This window comes from Protomyctophum parallelum (genome assembly GCF_964188405.1).
Source record: "Protomyctophum parallelum genome assembly, chromosome: 12".
NCBI lineage: Eukaryota > Metazoa > Chordata > Actinopteri > Myctophiformes > Myctophidae > Protomyctophum > Protomyctophum parallelum.
In genome coordinates, this window is record NC_139712.1 from 36,001,305 (window position 1) to 36,015,861 (window position 14,557).

Consider the following 14,557-nt stretch of genomic DNA (forward strand, 5'->3'; position numbering starts at 1 on the left):
TACCAACTGTCAAACTTCACTGAGTACTATAGGCTAGCTTCACCCTGGCCGGCAGGCAGGAAGGATATTACAAATAACTGGAGAATCAGAAGCTAGTTCTACCGAAATATGAACGGGCTCATTGCAAAGTTTCTGCTCAACGCTTCAAGGTCAAGCTATTTGTTTATATTTAAAGCAAAGTGGGATAAGAAGCGAGCCTGTCTGAGATCAAATGTCTCCCATGCAAATATATGTATTTATTCCGCTGAATTATTCAATGACCTCGGGCTGTGCAAAGTCCATTTCAAGAAAGCATGCAAATTTGGGGGGCTTTAAAAAAAATGTCCTGAAATAACTTCTTAAAGCGCAAATAACATGCATTTAAAAACTGCTTTTAATATTTAATATCATATTGTCTATGTCCATCAAAGTTATTTCTAATGGTTTGAGCCTCAATCACCACTCTGATATAACCAGGCCTTCTTTCTGGACTTTGAAAGCAGTTTTAGCTGCAATACCACAATGTCAACAAAAAAAACAGATTAGTTTCCATTCCATGCCAGCTTGGAAAATCAACAATGGTGGACATTGGAAACAAAGTGGAAATGCAAATTTGAAACTGAAGACTGAAGAAGGAGGAAATATACAAAGTAGGGTGACATTGATGAGACCAAAATCAGTTGAGCTGTTCCTGAGAGCAATTTCCATTAAAGCACCTACAGTATATTATATGAAAGCTGATTGTTCAAAATTGGTTATTTGTGGGGAGAGAGACCACTTATGGGAGCCCCAAAAACACAAAATAAATTGAAAAAGTTGAATTTTATGTTATAGGTCCTTTAAACTCTTATAGGCTATAGACAGGGGAGGGGGTGGATTTTTAACTTCAAGGTGGAAGCTGTGTCCTCGTTAAGGAACATTTGCAAAGTCAGTTATTTCTGAGTATGTTAAATTAAGTCTTATCTACTGTGATAGGGTGGGTGGCCTAAACGATTGGCTCCCTGTTAATGAGGGGCCTTAACAAGCAGCCACTGATGAGTGGATAATGCTAACGAGAAAGAAGAATAGGGCTGGGGACATAAATGGTAATTAATTAATTAATTGATTAATTAATGCATTAATTAATTAGTTAATTAATTAAGACCTCTGAGCTCAATGTGACGCTGAGCAGATGGTGACTTACTTTATCTCACTCTCACACACGCGCAATGCATGCATACGCATTTATGCACACACGCACACGCACACACACACACACACACACACACACACACACACACACACACACACACACACACACACACACACACACACACACACACACACACACACACACACACACACACACACACCTGATTCTGCTGCAGTATACTGCATCTCTCTCTCTCTCTCTCACACACACTGTCTCTATTTTACTTTTCTTTCCTCCTATTTATATATCCATCGCTTGCACGCATTCACTCAAAAATGTCATTGCAAAGCTGCACGGGGGCATAAATCCTGCATGCGTAGGTCGATGTCATCTTCTCACAGTGAGGGATGGAGTCTGGACACAATGCGAGGGAGGGAGAATGAGAAGACATGCAGGCGGTGAGAAGAAGTATAGGCGAGTGTATGAAGAGAATGAAGGAGAAAGAGAGCAACAAGAGAGACACAAAGAGAGAGACCACTGGTTCCCAAACAGTGGATCAGGACCCAGTTGTGGGTCACGGAACAAGTTTTATGGGTCACAACTCGAGTAAAAAACGTGTGCATATTATAACCACATACCTGGAGGTCTATTATAGTAATGTTAACTCCATAGACACATACAAAACAGATAAAGTTCAAAACAATGACGCCATCATAAAAAATAAAAAATAAACTATTTTAGTTTTCGTTAGATATTTCATTAGATTCCGTTCCAATAGCACTGGTTTCTAAACACTAGGTCGGGACCCATTTTTATGGGTCCCTTGTTATATTTTGTTTCCTACATTTAGTTTTTAAATATTATAATTTCAAAACATAAAAAAAAAACATTTCCTAAAAAAAAGAAAAAAGATTATCATGAATTGAAAACCAAATTCAAAGATTTTTTCCCCCCAGTAATTGTATGAAGAAATACATTTAAATCCATAAATTAGAAAACAAATGATTAAGAAGCAGTGAAAATATCAACAAGTTCATAAGGTGGCACGAAGTGAAGCGTTGTCTAATTTATCTTTTGGGCCACGGGCTAAAAGGTTTGTGAATGGCTGACCTACAGGGTGGGATTGGAACCAGGGATTGGAACCAGTGCCCTACTGTATATATAGCTGCACACATCAAAGCTGTGCCAGCGCAGCGGTCACAGCCTGGCAGCACTGCATGTGCACTGCTGTGTTTGCACAACTTTATTACTATCCTGTGTTTTTACAAACGGGACGATTACCGACATGCCTCTGAGCCTAGGGCTGTTGTTATGAGAGAGAGAGAGAGAGAGAGAGAGAGAGAGAGAGGAGAAGTGAAAGAGGGACAATAGAGGGGGTTAAGAAGAGAGAACATTAGAAATCGCGAAAATAGAGAGAGATAAAGGGAAGGAGTTAATAAAAGAGAGAAAAGTAGAGAGGATAGAAGGATAGACCATGTAGGAGAAATAGAGAGATACAGTAGCATAAGAATGTGTGTGTAGAGGGACAGACAGAATAAAGGAGTGGCAAGAAGACTTTATGGAGTGAGTCACAGAAGACACACACACACACACAGTGTGTGTGTGTGTGTGTGTGTGTGTGTGTGTGTGTGTGTGTGTGTGTGTGTGTGTGTCTGGCTGAAGGAAGGAAGCAGCATGGAGCTGAGCGAGCAAAGACGATGAGCATGCACACGCACACACACAGCGTGAGACTCCGTTCGTAACTCCAGCCCTAGCCAAGCACTTTCAGACATTCAGCCAGCATGGAGAGCGAGAGAGAGAGCGAGAGAGAGCGAGAGAGAGAGAGAGAGAGAGAGAGAGAGAGAGAGAGAGAGGCAACAGCAGAGGTGGAAATCTGAGCCTTTCTTGCTGGGAATGACGGCACACACAGCACAGCTACACTACCTCTGTCTCTGACGCTGCTATAGCATCTCTCACACACACGCACACGCACACGCACACGCACACACACACACACACACACACACACACACACACACTCAACAAGCTGTAGCTATGGCAAAGACTTCAACAGTGTGAGGAGGAGAAGTTCAATCAATGAAGCTGGCCTTTGAGGAAGCTTGTTGCACCTGACAGCTCTACTGTGACATCATCGCACCGCCATCACCCGCTGGACATCCGTCTGCCGCCATCCGTCCCAGGGTGGGACGTGAAGGACATTAATGACATATCAGGGTGGGACAGATGGGACACGTCTCAGAGGACTCGGAGGACATGCAGGAGACGATCCTTTCCAGGACCGTGTTTTTGTTGTTTGTGTTTCCGAGAGAGAGTTTGATGTTTGTTTGAGAGACAATCAGTGTTAGTTTTCTTTGACAGACATTAAAGACTGGAAAGGGATGCGAGAGCCGGCCGCAGTGTTGTTGTTTGCGAGACGACTGAAAGCTTCATCTGGAGGTTAAAACCCCCGCTTGGCTGCTGTCACCACATCAAGGACCTTCTAATGACTTCCAGAACCCTCGAGGACCTTTGGCTCCGCCGGCTGTCTGAGAGAGACGCGGAGCGCGCGCTGCCGCGACCCACACCGGACCGCACAGCCTTCTGAGCTCTTCAAAGAGTTAAAACGTTCAGGGACATTCGACCCCTGGTTTGGGGTTTTGCGGTCTTTCCCGGGTCTCAGGTTCTCATTAACGGATTTAGTGTCTTGACTAAAACCAGACGGGCGAAGAAGAAGGACCTTCCGTGAACCATGTGGTTCGAGCTGCTAGCCGGACATCTAGCGGGGATGATGACGGACACGTGCAGGCCGCGGCCCACGGCTGAACCTTTGACCTTCTGTTCAGGGGGCACTGATGTTAGCAACTAGGATCACCTCAACACCTCTCACCAGTTCTACCGAACTCAACCTCTAACTGTAAGCAGTCACCGACACGGTGACACCAAGCCTGATTAGGTACAACACAAGAAGAATGGAATGGAAGCAGGCAGTAAGTCACAATGTTGTTACAATGTCAAATGAACTAAAATATGTTTGCATACTATAAAACACAACAAGAAAGAATACCTTGATACATAAACCTTGGAAAGCAGGCAGTAAAACAAAGCAACCATGCAGTAACAGTTCTGATTATCTGAAGGACTTCTTCTTTGGCATTGGGGGAAATTAAATGTACTCATGTGCTTATGTACAATTTTGATGTATTTTTGTTGATACTTTACTCCACTATACATTTCAGAGGTAAATATTGTACTTTTACTCCACTACAATTAGTGGACAGCTTTAGTTTCTAGTTACTTTGCCGGTTTAGTTTACCATTACAAAGCATACAGTTAAACCATATTTTATACTTCTGATTAGGGATGTCCCGATCGGATCGGGTGATCATAAATTGGAGCCGATCATGTCATTTTCAAATGATCAGGATCGGGAGAAATAATTTTTTTTTTTTTTTCAATAAAATAGTGTCTAAATAGGCTTGTGTCTAATGTAAATCTCAAAGAAAGATGTATAAATTATATTTTGTGAAAACTGTCATGTTTATGCTTGATGTTTGTCCTCCTGGGCACTAGTTCCAGCAGTGGCAAACACTTGGGGTGCCATTTTGAAGATCCGTTTTACAATGGGGTAATACATAAATTGCCCTCGCTCTGTGCACAATCGTATTATGAAAGGCATATCGGCCCGTGTTGAACGCACACACATGGCATACGGCGTTCCTGAATATTTTAGCATTGTGGGAGTGTCCATATATTAATTATTTTCGCTTTGCGCAATTTGCTATTAAGCCCCTTGACCTAAAAACACTCAGTGCATAACGATTAGACGTGGGTCTGACCACCTCATAAACGCAAAAAGCACTGTTTGATTTTACACTTGAGGGCTCTGGGAGGCTGCTGGAGTGTTGCCATGTCTGTTTATTATAAGCGGCTTCTTTTTCTGTAAAGTTGCTTGTAAATATTGGTAGTTGACTAGTTGTACTAGTTGTGGTTGCTTTTCTTGTTTCTAAAGTGGTTATTTGGGCTTTTCTCCTAATGTTGTTTAAACCAGTGATCCTCACACAGCACATTCCCATGTCAAGGATCCCCAGATGAATGCATTTGCCCAACTAAGGACGGCTAATCCAAAAATTTTATATTTTTTTTTCCAAGATTACTTTTGAAAATAGCAGATCTATACCAGCTCACAATGCATCACATTCATTCATTAAAACTATGAACTCTGACTGCATGGGGATATATATAATGATCATTATAACAATGTGCAAGAAAATATTTAAAAAGAAGGAAGAACTTTATATTTGTGGACAATCAAAATATGTTTTTTTATTTTAATGTGGTGTCATTAAAATTAATCTGGATATGGCAGACTCACTATCTAGAAAATAAAAACATGGCACTTCATTTAAAATAGGTTACAGACCCCTGTTATATGCGCTTATTTTTATAGACCTATTTACTTGTTTCTATGAGACATGGCAACAGCCTCTTTTCGTTTTTTTTTTGTAAAATGTTGAGATTAGAAACGGCCATAATTCTTTCATTTCTCAACCTTAAAAATAAATAAAAACATATCCATAATCCTTGGGAAGTCTTCAATAAAATGCTACGAGCGAAGACAATATACCATCGGGGCCACAGGCACAGCATTAAGCAGCAGCATTCAACTCATTCCTTCATCATGACTTGAATGAAATAAAATATAATAAACGTTATTTTACTGGTGTTTTTCAATAGAAACAAATAATTTTGAGGCATAAAGGTGACAGCATGCAGTGCAATAGGAATAATTAACCCAAATGTGACAAAGTCATGTCATGTCTTCTATGGTGCCAGCCTGAAGAAATGTAATACCACGATCCCCAAAGTGCGCATTCCGTATGTGACATCAGCTGACTGGTAAAGAGAATGTTGATTGGGTACGTCTCAAACACGCCTTAAACACACCCATGACTAATTCAAGGCCGTTTTGCGCAATCCACGGGATGTCGAAAGCGCTTCTTAACATGCCCAAAATTGCAATATGACATACAACAAGCCCCCAGCTCATAAAACTGTAATATTATATGTCATATTATATGAATTGCTTAATGGAGCCCTTGGTCTCAAAGATCATGCAACAAAGACATTCACAGATGTGTGAAATACTGTAGACCCATGATGAAAACAAATGCAACCCCCATGATATGATAATGTCCTATAGGCCTACTATCTATCTCTGAATGATAGCCAAAGCTATGCAAATGGTGTTTTTTCTACATACATACATTTCTCACATGGCATAAGTGTATAAAGTGTATAAAATATAAAGGTCGGATCGGGAAAAATCGGTATGTCTCAAAATCAAGTGATCGGAATCGGATCGGGAGCAAAAGATTTTGATCGGGACATCCCTACTTCTGATATTCGAAAATAAAAAAGCTCACAGCGTATTTTCGAAAGAGCATGACAAATCTGGAAACAAATGTAGTATTTGTAATTGTCTACTGTTAATATTGATGCCTTAATTTGAAGTTGAAATATGCAGGCCTTTTAGTTGTAACAGGGTATTTTGACTTAAGTAGCGTACTGTTGTTGGTTGCTGCAATTCTCCTGGCATCGAAATGACCATTAACTGCCAGAGAACGTGCGCACACACGCATGCGCGCACACACACGCATGCGCGCACACACACGCATGCGCGCACACACACGCATGCGCGCACACACACACACACACACACACACACACACACACACACACACACACACACACACACACACACACACAGAGAGAGAGACAGCTGTTGACGGAAAGGACGTTTAGAAGTGCACAACAGCTCCGGCAGACCCCTGGAGACTTGTGTGAGCCCAGAGTAGAAGCGAGATGACTTCATGGTTTTGGACGCTCTGGCTAAATTATAATCCTAATCACCAAATACAGTACATGATGTCAGACTACTGGCGGATGACATCACTTAGAGAGAGAGAGAGAGTGACACGTTTAAATGTTTAAAAAGGTAGTTTGAGAGACTTTGAACTTTTGGCAAGACTGGACATGAGGCAGAACATTATTTTAGACATTGAGACTTTTTCAAATGTGGGATTCGGTGGAAATAATTCATGGGATATCAAATGTCAGAGCTGGAAACATGTGTCAAAGGTTGAAATGAAACATTCTTTCTGAATGACAGATCCAAGCTGTGATAAGGAGACATTTAAGGGCATCCATAGATAGGATACATCTAAGGACACATCTCTAAGGACATATTTGACAAGTCTAGACAGCTGAGTTTCAGAGGCAGTCATGGGACACAGAGTGACAGACTGGTAAATGTAAGCAGCCCCAAATCGCTGCAATCTTTTCTGATATATTATTATTATATACTCCACTATAATGTGGATTTCGATCAATATTAATTTAGCCCTATAGCTATTGCATTTTCCACACTGTCACTTTTCTTACACAAACAAACAAAAGAACAAACACCAGACCAGAATATTTCCAGTTCCTTCAACTTCCAATTAAAGTTACTTGTGATTTGGAGTCGTGTGTATTCCAACAGAAGTTGATATTGGACTGAAGGAGTTGACATCAGGACAGCACAGCCAGAGCTGTGTGTGTGTGTGTGTGTGTGTGTGTGTGTGTGTGTGTGTGCGGATGTGTGTGTGTGCATGCGTGCTTGTGCACTACACACAGTGTGTAAGAGGTAGTGTGTTTGACACAGTCTGTTTGTTCGTTAGTCAACGTGTGTGTGTGTGTGCGTCTAAACGTGCAAATATGTACTGTGTACTGCATGCATCTGTATGCTGTCTCTATATGAGTGCATGTCGTGCTGTGTTAGTGTGTAGGCGTGTGCATGTGTGTGCACGTGGCAGACTTCCAATATGAACAGTGCAGGAACACAAATTAAATGTTGCTTCAATCTTCAGTTCACAGATCAGTGGTTTTCATGCCAAGTCCCATTATTTATTGTGGATTTGAGCCACGGACCACCATGAGATTTAGCCTTGCGGGCCCAAAACGAAATATGTCCACATTTCCATGCTGAATTGATGTTGGCACCATTACTTACTAAAATGGCAACAAATAAATATGGGGAAGCAGCTTGTTGCTTCTCCGGGCCGAAGGCGTGGAACAAACTCCCACTATACCATCGACAGGCAGCCTCTGTAGACATTTTTAAAGCACTGCTCAAGACCCACTTTTACACTCTTGCTTTTAATTGATCTTTTAATTTGTTTTGTTATTCATGTCCTCACTGTATTGCATTACTGCTATTATTTTTTAATGTTTATGCCTTGCTTTTCTTTTCTTTCTTTCTCCAATGCTCTGTAAAGCACTTTGAGCTGCATTCCATGTCATGAAAGGTGCTATACAAATAAAGTTTTATTATTATTATTAATATTATTATTAGGAGAGATAACACGCAAACATTGATCATAATAACTAATAATTCTTCTACATTCACTAATTGTGTAGACTTCTCGTAAATTAAGTAATGCAGATGTTTAACAATTAACTCTTAAAACTTGAGAGCCATAAGGGTCCATTCTGGTTTCATTTGACGGTTACCAACTCTTCATCATTTAGCTGGGGACCACCTGGGACCACCTGGGACCACCTGGAACCCCCCCCCCCCCCCCCCAAGTTTATCCCTATTTTATACTTTTCATTCGAAAATAGCTGATCTCCAATATACTCACAAGGTCACAACGCGTTGCAATGCAACACGTTGTGAGCAGCGATTTCTTTTAAACTGTAAGCATTCTTTGATTGATTGCGACGGTAGGTCGTGTTTACTATGAAAACCTGCATCCCGTCAGTCAGTCAGTGTGTCGTGTCACGCCTTGTGTCACACAACTTTACATCTGACCTCAAACCCTTAGATCTCCATATATGGAGCTGACCTGTTCTGACATTCCATATGTTGATCCTTCCTCAACCATCCTTCCTCTTCGATCTCTCCCTTTTGACTGATACCTGTCCATTCAAACTCTAGACGGGCCCGCCCCAAAGTTATTAGTAGAGTTCTCAACAGGCCCGAAAATGAACCAAGACACTGCCCCCGCTGCCACCCTTAGATCTCTATATGGAGTTTACCCTTTCTGACATTCCATATGTTGATCTGACCTCATCCTCATCAAACCCTGCACACTCAAGACACACTCTATATATGGCCAGACCTCATCAAACCATGTACAGTACACTCAAGACACTGCCCCTGCTGCCACCCTTAGATCTCCATATATGGAGCTGACCTGTTCTGACATTATGTTGATCTGACCTCATCAAACCCTGTACACTCAATGTGATGCGTGCACTCGCCCTCAGGGCGTCTTACTTTACCAATATGCACCTTTACTAAATGTTCAATACAGGACTTTTTACTTGTAGCAGAGTTTTTCTCCATTGTGCTACTGCTACTTTTTAAGTAAAAATAAACTGATATTACACTCTTTTTTTGCAGGGATCTCAAGTCTTTGTGGATCGTGTAACGGAACATGAAACATACTGTACAGAAGCATCATAACACCATAATCAGAGCCGTTTGGATTACATGGATTACTGGGATCGTTTTGATTATGTCCTCGATGACCGTTGGGTGTCGTGGATATGGAAGCTCAGTGTTTGGAGCTTACATGGGATGGATCGTATCCAAGGAGGAGTGACCCTCAGGCTAAGCTCTGTGACTTCCCTGTTCCACCCCGGATTTGAACCCGGGTCTCCTCTGCGCAATTAAGTGCTGACATTTTTACCAGTGAGCCAATAGAGCTTGCCTTCTTGCTCTGGGGAGAACTTGATGTTGACCTCCAAGTACAATTTGTGTCAAAACAGAAGCTTTATTTTATTGCAGTTATTATCGACTTGGAAAGAAGGACTTTAAGTCACTTTTAGGCGACATTCTGAAGACAAATTCTCTCGTTCATGGTATAACACCACTTTTTGGGCTCAAAACTACCATTATCCAGTGATACAACAATTTTATTTGATTACATATTTTTCTACCCCTTATTTGCTAACCCATTTAACACATTTTCGGCAAACGGATTACAAATTTCTACGAAATCCAGCACCTCCATGGCACCCCTCGGAGCCCCCTCTCCGCCGGCAGGGCCGGGGGTCCGCGGCGGCGGGGCAGGAGGAGGCCTGTACGTGCTGCGGTGGCTGGGGGTGAGGATGTGGTCCCGGAGGGGCACCCTGCTGTTCGCAGCGCTGTGGTTCGGCTCCTGGTGTTTCCTCAACGGCCTGGTGTTTGTCCACAGGACCATCCTGTCCGACTACTGCACCGAGGACCGCAGTAGGACCATCCTGCACACACTGGTGAGTCCATGAGTTACTGCACAATGCTATGCTGCGCTCACACTCTGGTGAGTCCATGAGTTACTGCACAATGCTATGCTGCGCTCACACTCTGGTGAGTCCATGAGTTACTGCACAATGCTATGCTGCGCTCATACTCTGGTGAGTCCATGAGTTACTGCACAATGCTATGCTGCGCTCACACTCTGGTGAGTCCATGAGTTACTGCACAATGCTATGCTGCGCTCACACTCTGGTGAGTCCACGAGTTACTGCACACAACGTATGCTGCGCTCACACACTGGCAAAGCTATACAGGCTGCCATTCATTTTCAATGGAATGGTAGCCTGGAGCACGCAGGTGCGTGCGTCCGCATGCATGTGTGTGTGTGTGTGTATTACAACCGTATGTATGTGATGTATGCATTGGTGTCACTGTCTGCTACGTTTCTATGAAGACAGCTTCCATTCATCCAGACCTATACAGCTATTAAGATCGGTCTCATGTGATTGGTCCTTACTGAATCACTCTACCATGCACCACACTTTACAAACCCAATGTTTATTTAGCTAAGCGTGCGTGCGCATGTGTGTGTGCTTGTGTGTGCTTGGGTGTGTGTTTTGCCAGGAGCGAGACGTGAGTGTTGCATCAACATTGTGCAGTCAGATAGTGTCAGAAAATACTTTGGTGGTTAAGTGCTCGCACGCATGCATGGACACACACACACACACACACACACACACACACACACACACACACACACACACACACACACACACACACACACACACACACACACACACAAGTGTTTGGGTCAATAAATCTAAAGCATGCTGTGTGATCTCATCTAACATCTGATAAGGACTGACAGGAAGTAGAACTGTCTGTGTGTGTCTCTCTCTCTCTCTCTCTTCCCCCATCTATCTCTATTTATGTGTGTCTCTCTCTGCCTCTGTCTGTTATTTTTGCCGATGATGTTTGGTGTAGGCCCTACATCAAACACTGTAGGGGGAAAGCCTGAGGGTGGTCTCCTGAAGAAATCATTCTCTTGAGCAGCTGCATGCGACTCCAGCAAGTGGTAGTGTGAGGGTCTAATCTGTCTTATTTATACCGTCTTGTCACCTGCGTGGAAAGGAATCGGGTGTTCAGAAGTCTTCTCTTCACTAGTGTAGAGGGACAGGAGGGGGCCTAGCTAGTACAGAGACCACTGAATTTAAAGGGATTTGGTTCACCCCCAAAATGTTTCTTTTTTCTATTGATTACTCACCCCATGGCGACTTGATTTATTTTTTAGTTCATTTTTCCTTCCAATAATTTGATGATCAGCAATGGTTCCCTATGGAGACATTAAGGAGACTATTTCTGTCTCCATAGGGAACCACTGCTGGTCATCAAATTATTGGTTTATTATTATTGCCACAAGAACTACAAAAAATATCCATGAATTCAAGTCTCCATGGAGCTTCTGGAGGGGTCCCTGGAACAACATAGTTTCAGATGGGGGTCGGTGGCCAAATACATATATATTTTTGGGGGCGTCCCTGACATGAAAATGTTGGAGAACGACTGACATAGAAACATGCGTTTTTCAGAAAACTGTCAGGATTTAGAAGACATTTGTAGAATCGTCCTCAGGGTGGTCATATGGGTGGGCCACGAACACTTTTGAGATTTTCAAACAAAAAAAGGTCCTGAGAAGCACTGACCTATATGGTTTTAAGGGGTTAACACTTAGACATCAGATATTGTGTATCTAATGGTCTGTCTACTGGGAGATTATATGAATGGAACACAGACCGTTCTGTTGTTTACACAGAAACATAAACTGCCACAATGTTCTACAATTACACACTTTCTGACCATTAGCTCCACTTCTGACACTCTCTTTTTGTCTCGACACGCACCGACGCACGCACATACAAGAACGCACGCACGCACACACGCACGCTCGCTCGCACATTAATCCTTCTGTGTTTTGAGATGACATCCATATTTTTGACCAGGAACATTACAAGAGAATCCATTCCAAAAAATCCAGACGATTTGTGTTAACCCTATCCTATACTTCAAAGTAAACAAAGCTGTCAAAATATCCATTCGCAGTTATTTATGGTATATAAGACTCTCTCTCTGTCTCTGTCTAATTCGCTTAAGGCAGGTGGCTGCCGTTTTTCCATACCAAATGCTGTTGGGTCTTTGCTCTTAAAAAGCAGCAATTTTAATTTCCAGGACCCCCGGTGTGATATGCATTAAGCCACAGACCCCCCGTTTGATACAAATTCTTATCTCCAGGAACTCCAAACTATACACTGTCAAATCAACAGGATAATGTGGTGCTATAGGACAGAGCAATATAAGGGCCTGAGGGACACACACGCTAGATGGCTAGACTCCTGCAGAGCCTCGCCTTAAAAAATGAAAATAAAACAAAGGTGTTTTGAAGTGATGTGGTTCCGGGGTCGTGACTCACATTTGCTGGGTGGTACAAAGCCAAAACATATACAGTACATCACACAGTCTGCAGGAGAGCTCCCTGAACCAACAAAGCCCTGGTATTATTCACAAACGATCCCTCTTAAAACAACAACAAGTGAAACCGCTTAAGCGTGAAAATGATTTAGGACGCATTGAGGCTGCGTCCTGCTGTCATCGCTGCCAGGTGCCAAGCGAGATGACAGGCTGGATTTCCTCCCAGAAAGAAGTTTAAAGTCTCCAGACTCCCCGTGCAGACTTGTCTGAAACTGCTTCAGGTCGTGCCGTGGCAACCTGGACAAAAGACCCACAATCCTCTCTTCCAGCCCCTGAGGACACCCCATCCCTCTATTTTACGGTAAATCTGTCTTTGAACGGGGGGAGATTACACGCTATTTGAAGAGTTTCACTTTGTACCTGCTGAGTTGTGCATAGACTTTATTATTTATTTATTCATCAAATTTAATTATCTCCGAAATTGAGCGTACTTTACAGGCTGATTTTGACTCTGTTCAAAAATGGTTTCACTCTAACAAACTGCTGTTGAACAAAAGAAAATCTGTCAGCATGCTGTTCACTCAAAGACCAAACCCTCATCCTCTAGTCCTTAACTTTTCCGATGGGGCAGCATTGGAGAAAGTGGAGGAGTTTAAGTACCTAGGACTTTGGCTGGATCCTCAACTCTCCTTTAAGACTCATATTAACTCTATTGTTCAGAAAATAAATTTCAGTTTGAAAACTCTATATCGATCCATCAATAGTTTTACCCTTCAGATTAGAAAAAGATTAATTTCACAGCTGCTACTACCCATAATAGACTATGCGGATGTCATATATCAGAACACCACCGATACAAACCTCTACCCCCTCAATGTCACCTATAACAACCTATGTAGATTCATACTGAGATGCCCATATAGAACTCACCATTGCTCCATGTACGAGTCTTTAAACTGGCTATCACCTAAATCACGAAGACACTCACATTGGCTACAATTTATTTTTAAATGTATTTTCTTTCCTTATCCACAGTACCTAAAACAATTTCTTGTCCCATACACACCACACTATAATTTAAGACACATCCCTACTTTACAGTCCCCACAAGGATAAAAAAGGAAAGTGGGCGCCGTGCCTTCAAATTTAAAGCTCCATCTGATTGGAATGACCTACCAAGTCCACTCAGATCAATCACTTCCCTCAACGTATTTAAGGAATCAATTTTCATACACCTTCTAACGCCGGGCTCATGCTTCTAAATTAACGTACTCTTCTTGGCAGTTGTCCTTGTTTTCCATAAATAAACACACCGACCGATCTGTATGTACCTTCATATGTGTTCCCTGCTGGCTCGATGCTGCTGTTCATTATTATCACATTATGCATGCTGGTATTGCTTGTTTGCTTTTGTTTAGTTTTTTTTTGCCTAATAACATGGTCTTATTGTGCAAAGGGTATATATTTTCCCCCATATGAACTCTGCTATTTAGGGTTGAAACAGTGGGGTGGGAGCTATCTTTGGGCGAGCTTTTGTTTTGTCTTGTTTTGTTTTGTCCTTTCGGAATGTATGGTTGTACTGTTGTATTGCTTTGTGAACTGTATTGTACAATGTATCTGTGCTGAGGACCCCCTCTAAAATGAGATGCGACATCTCAAGGGGCTTATCCTTTCAATAAAGGTATATATACTTTGTGTGTGTATGTGTGTGTGTGTGT

General features: G+C 42.3%; 1 protein-coding gene across 1 annotated transcript in view; it reads left to right on the forward strand.

Annotated features, from left to right (window-relative positions):
* Positions 1-9,566: 9,566 nt before the first annotated feature.
* Positions 9,567-14,557, forward strand: part of dipk1c (divergent protein kinase domain 1C) — a 57,143-nt gene continuing 52,152 nt past the window's right edge. The window contains exon 1 of the mRNA XM_083778778.1: positions 9,567-10,390. Coding sequence (XP_083634904.1) covers positions 10,148-10,390 — 243 coding nt within the window. The 5' untranslated portion in view covers positions 9,567-10,147. The remainder of the gene's footprint in view (positions 10,391-14,557) is intronic.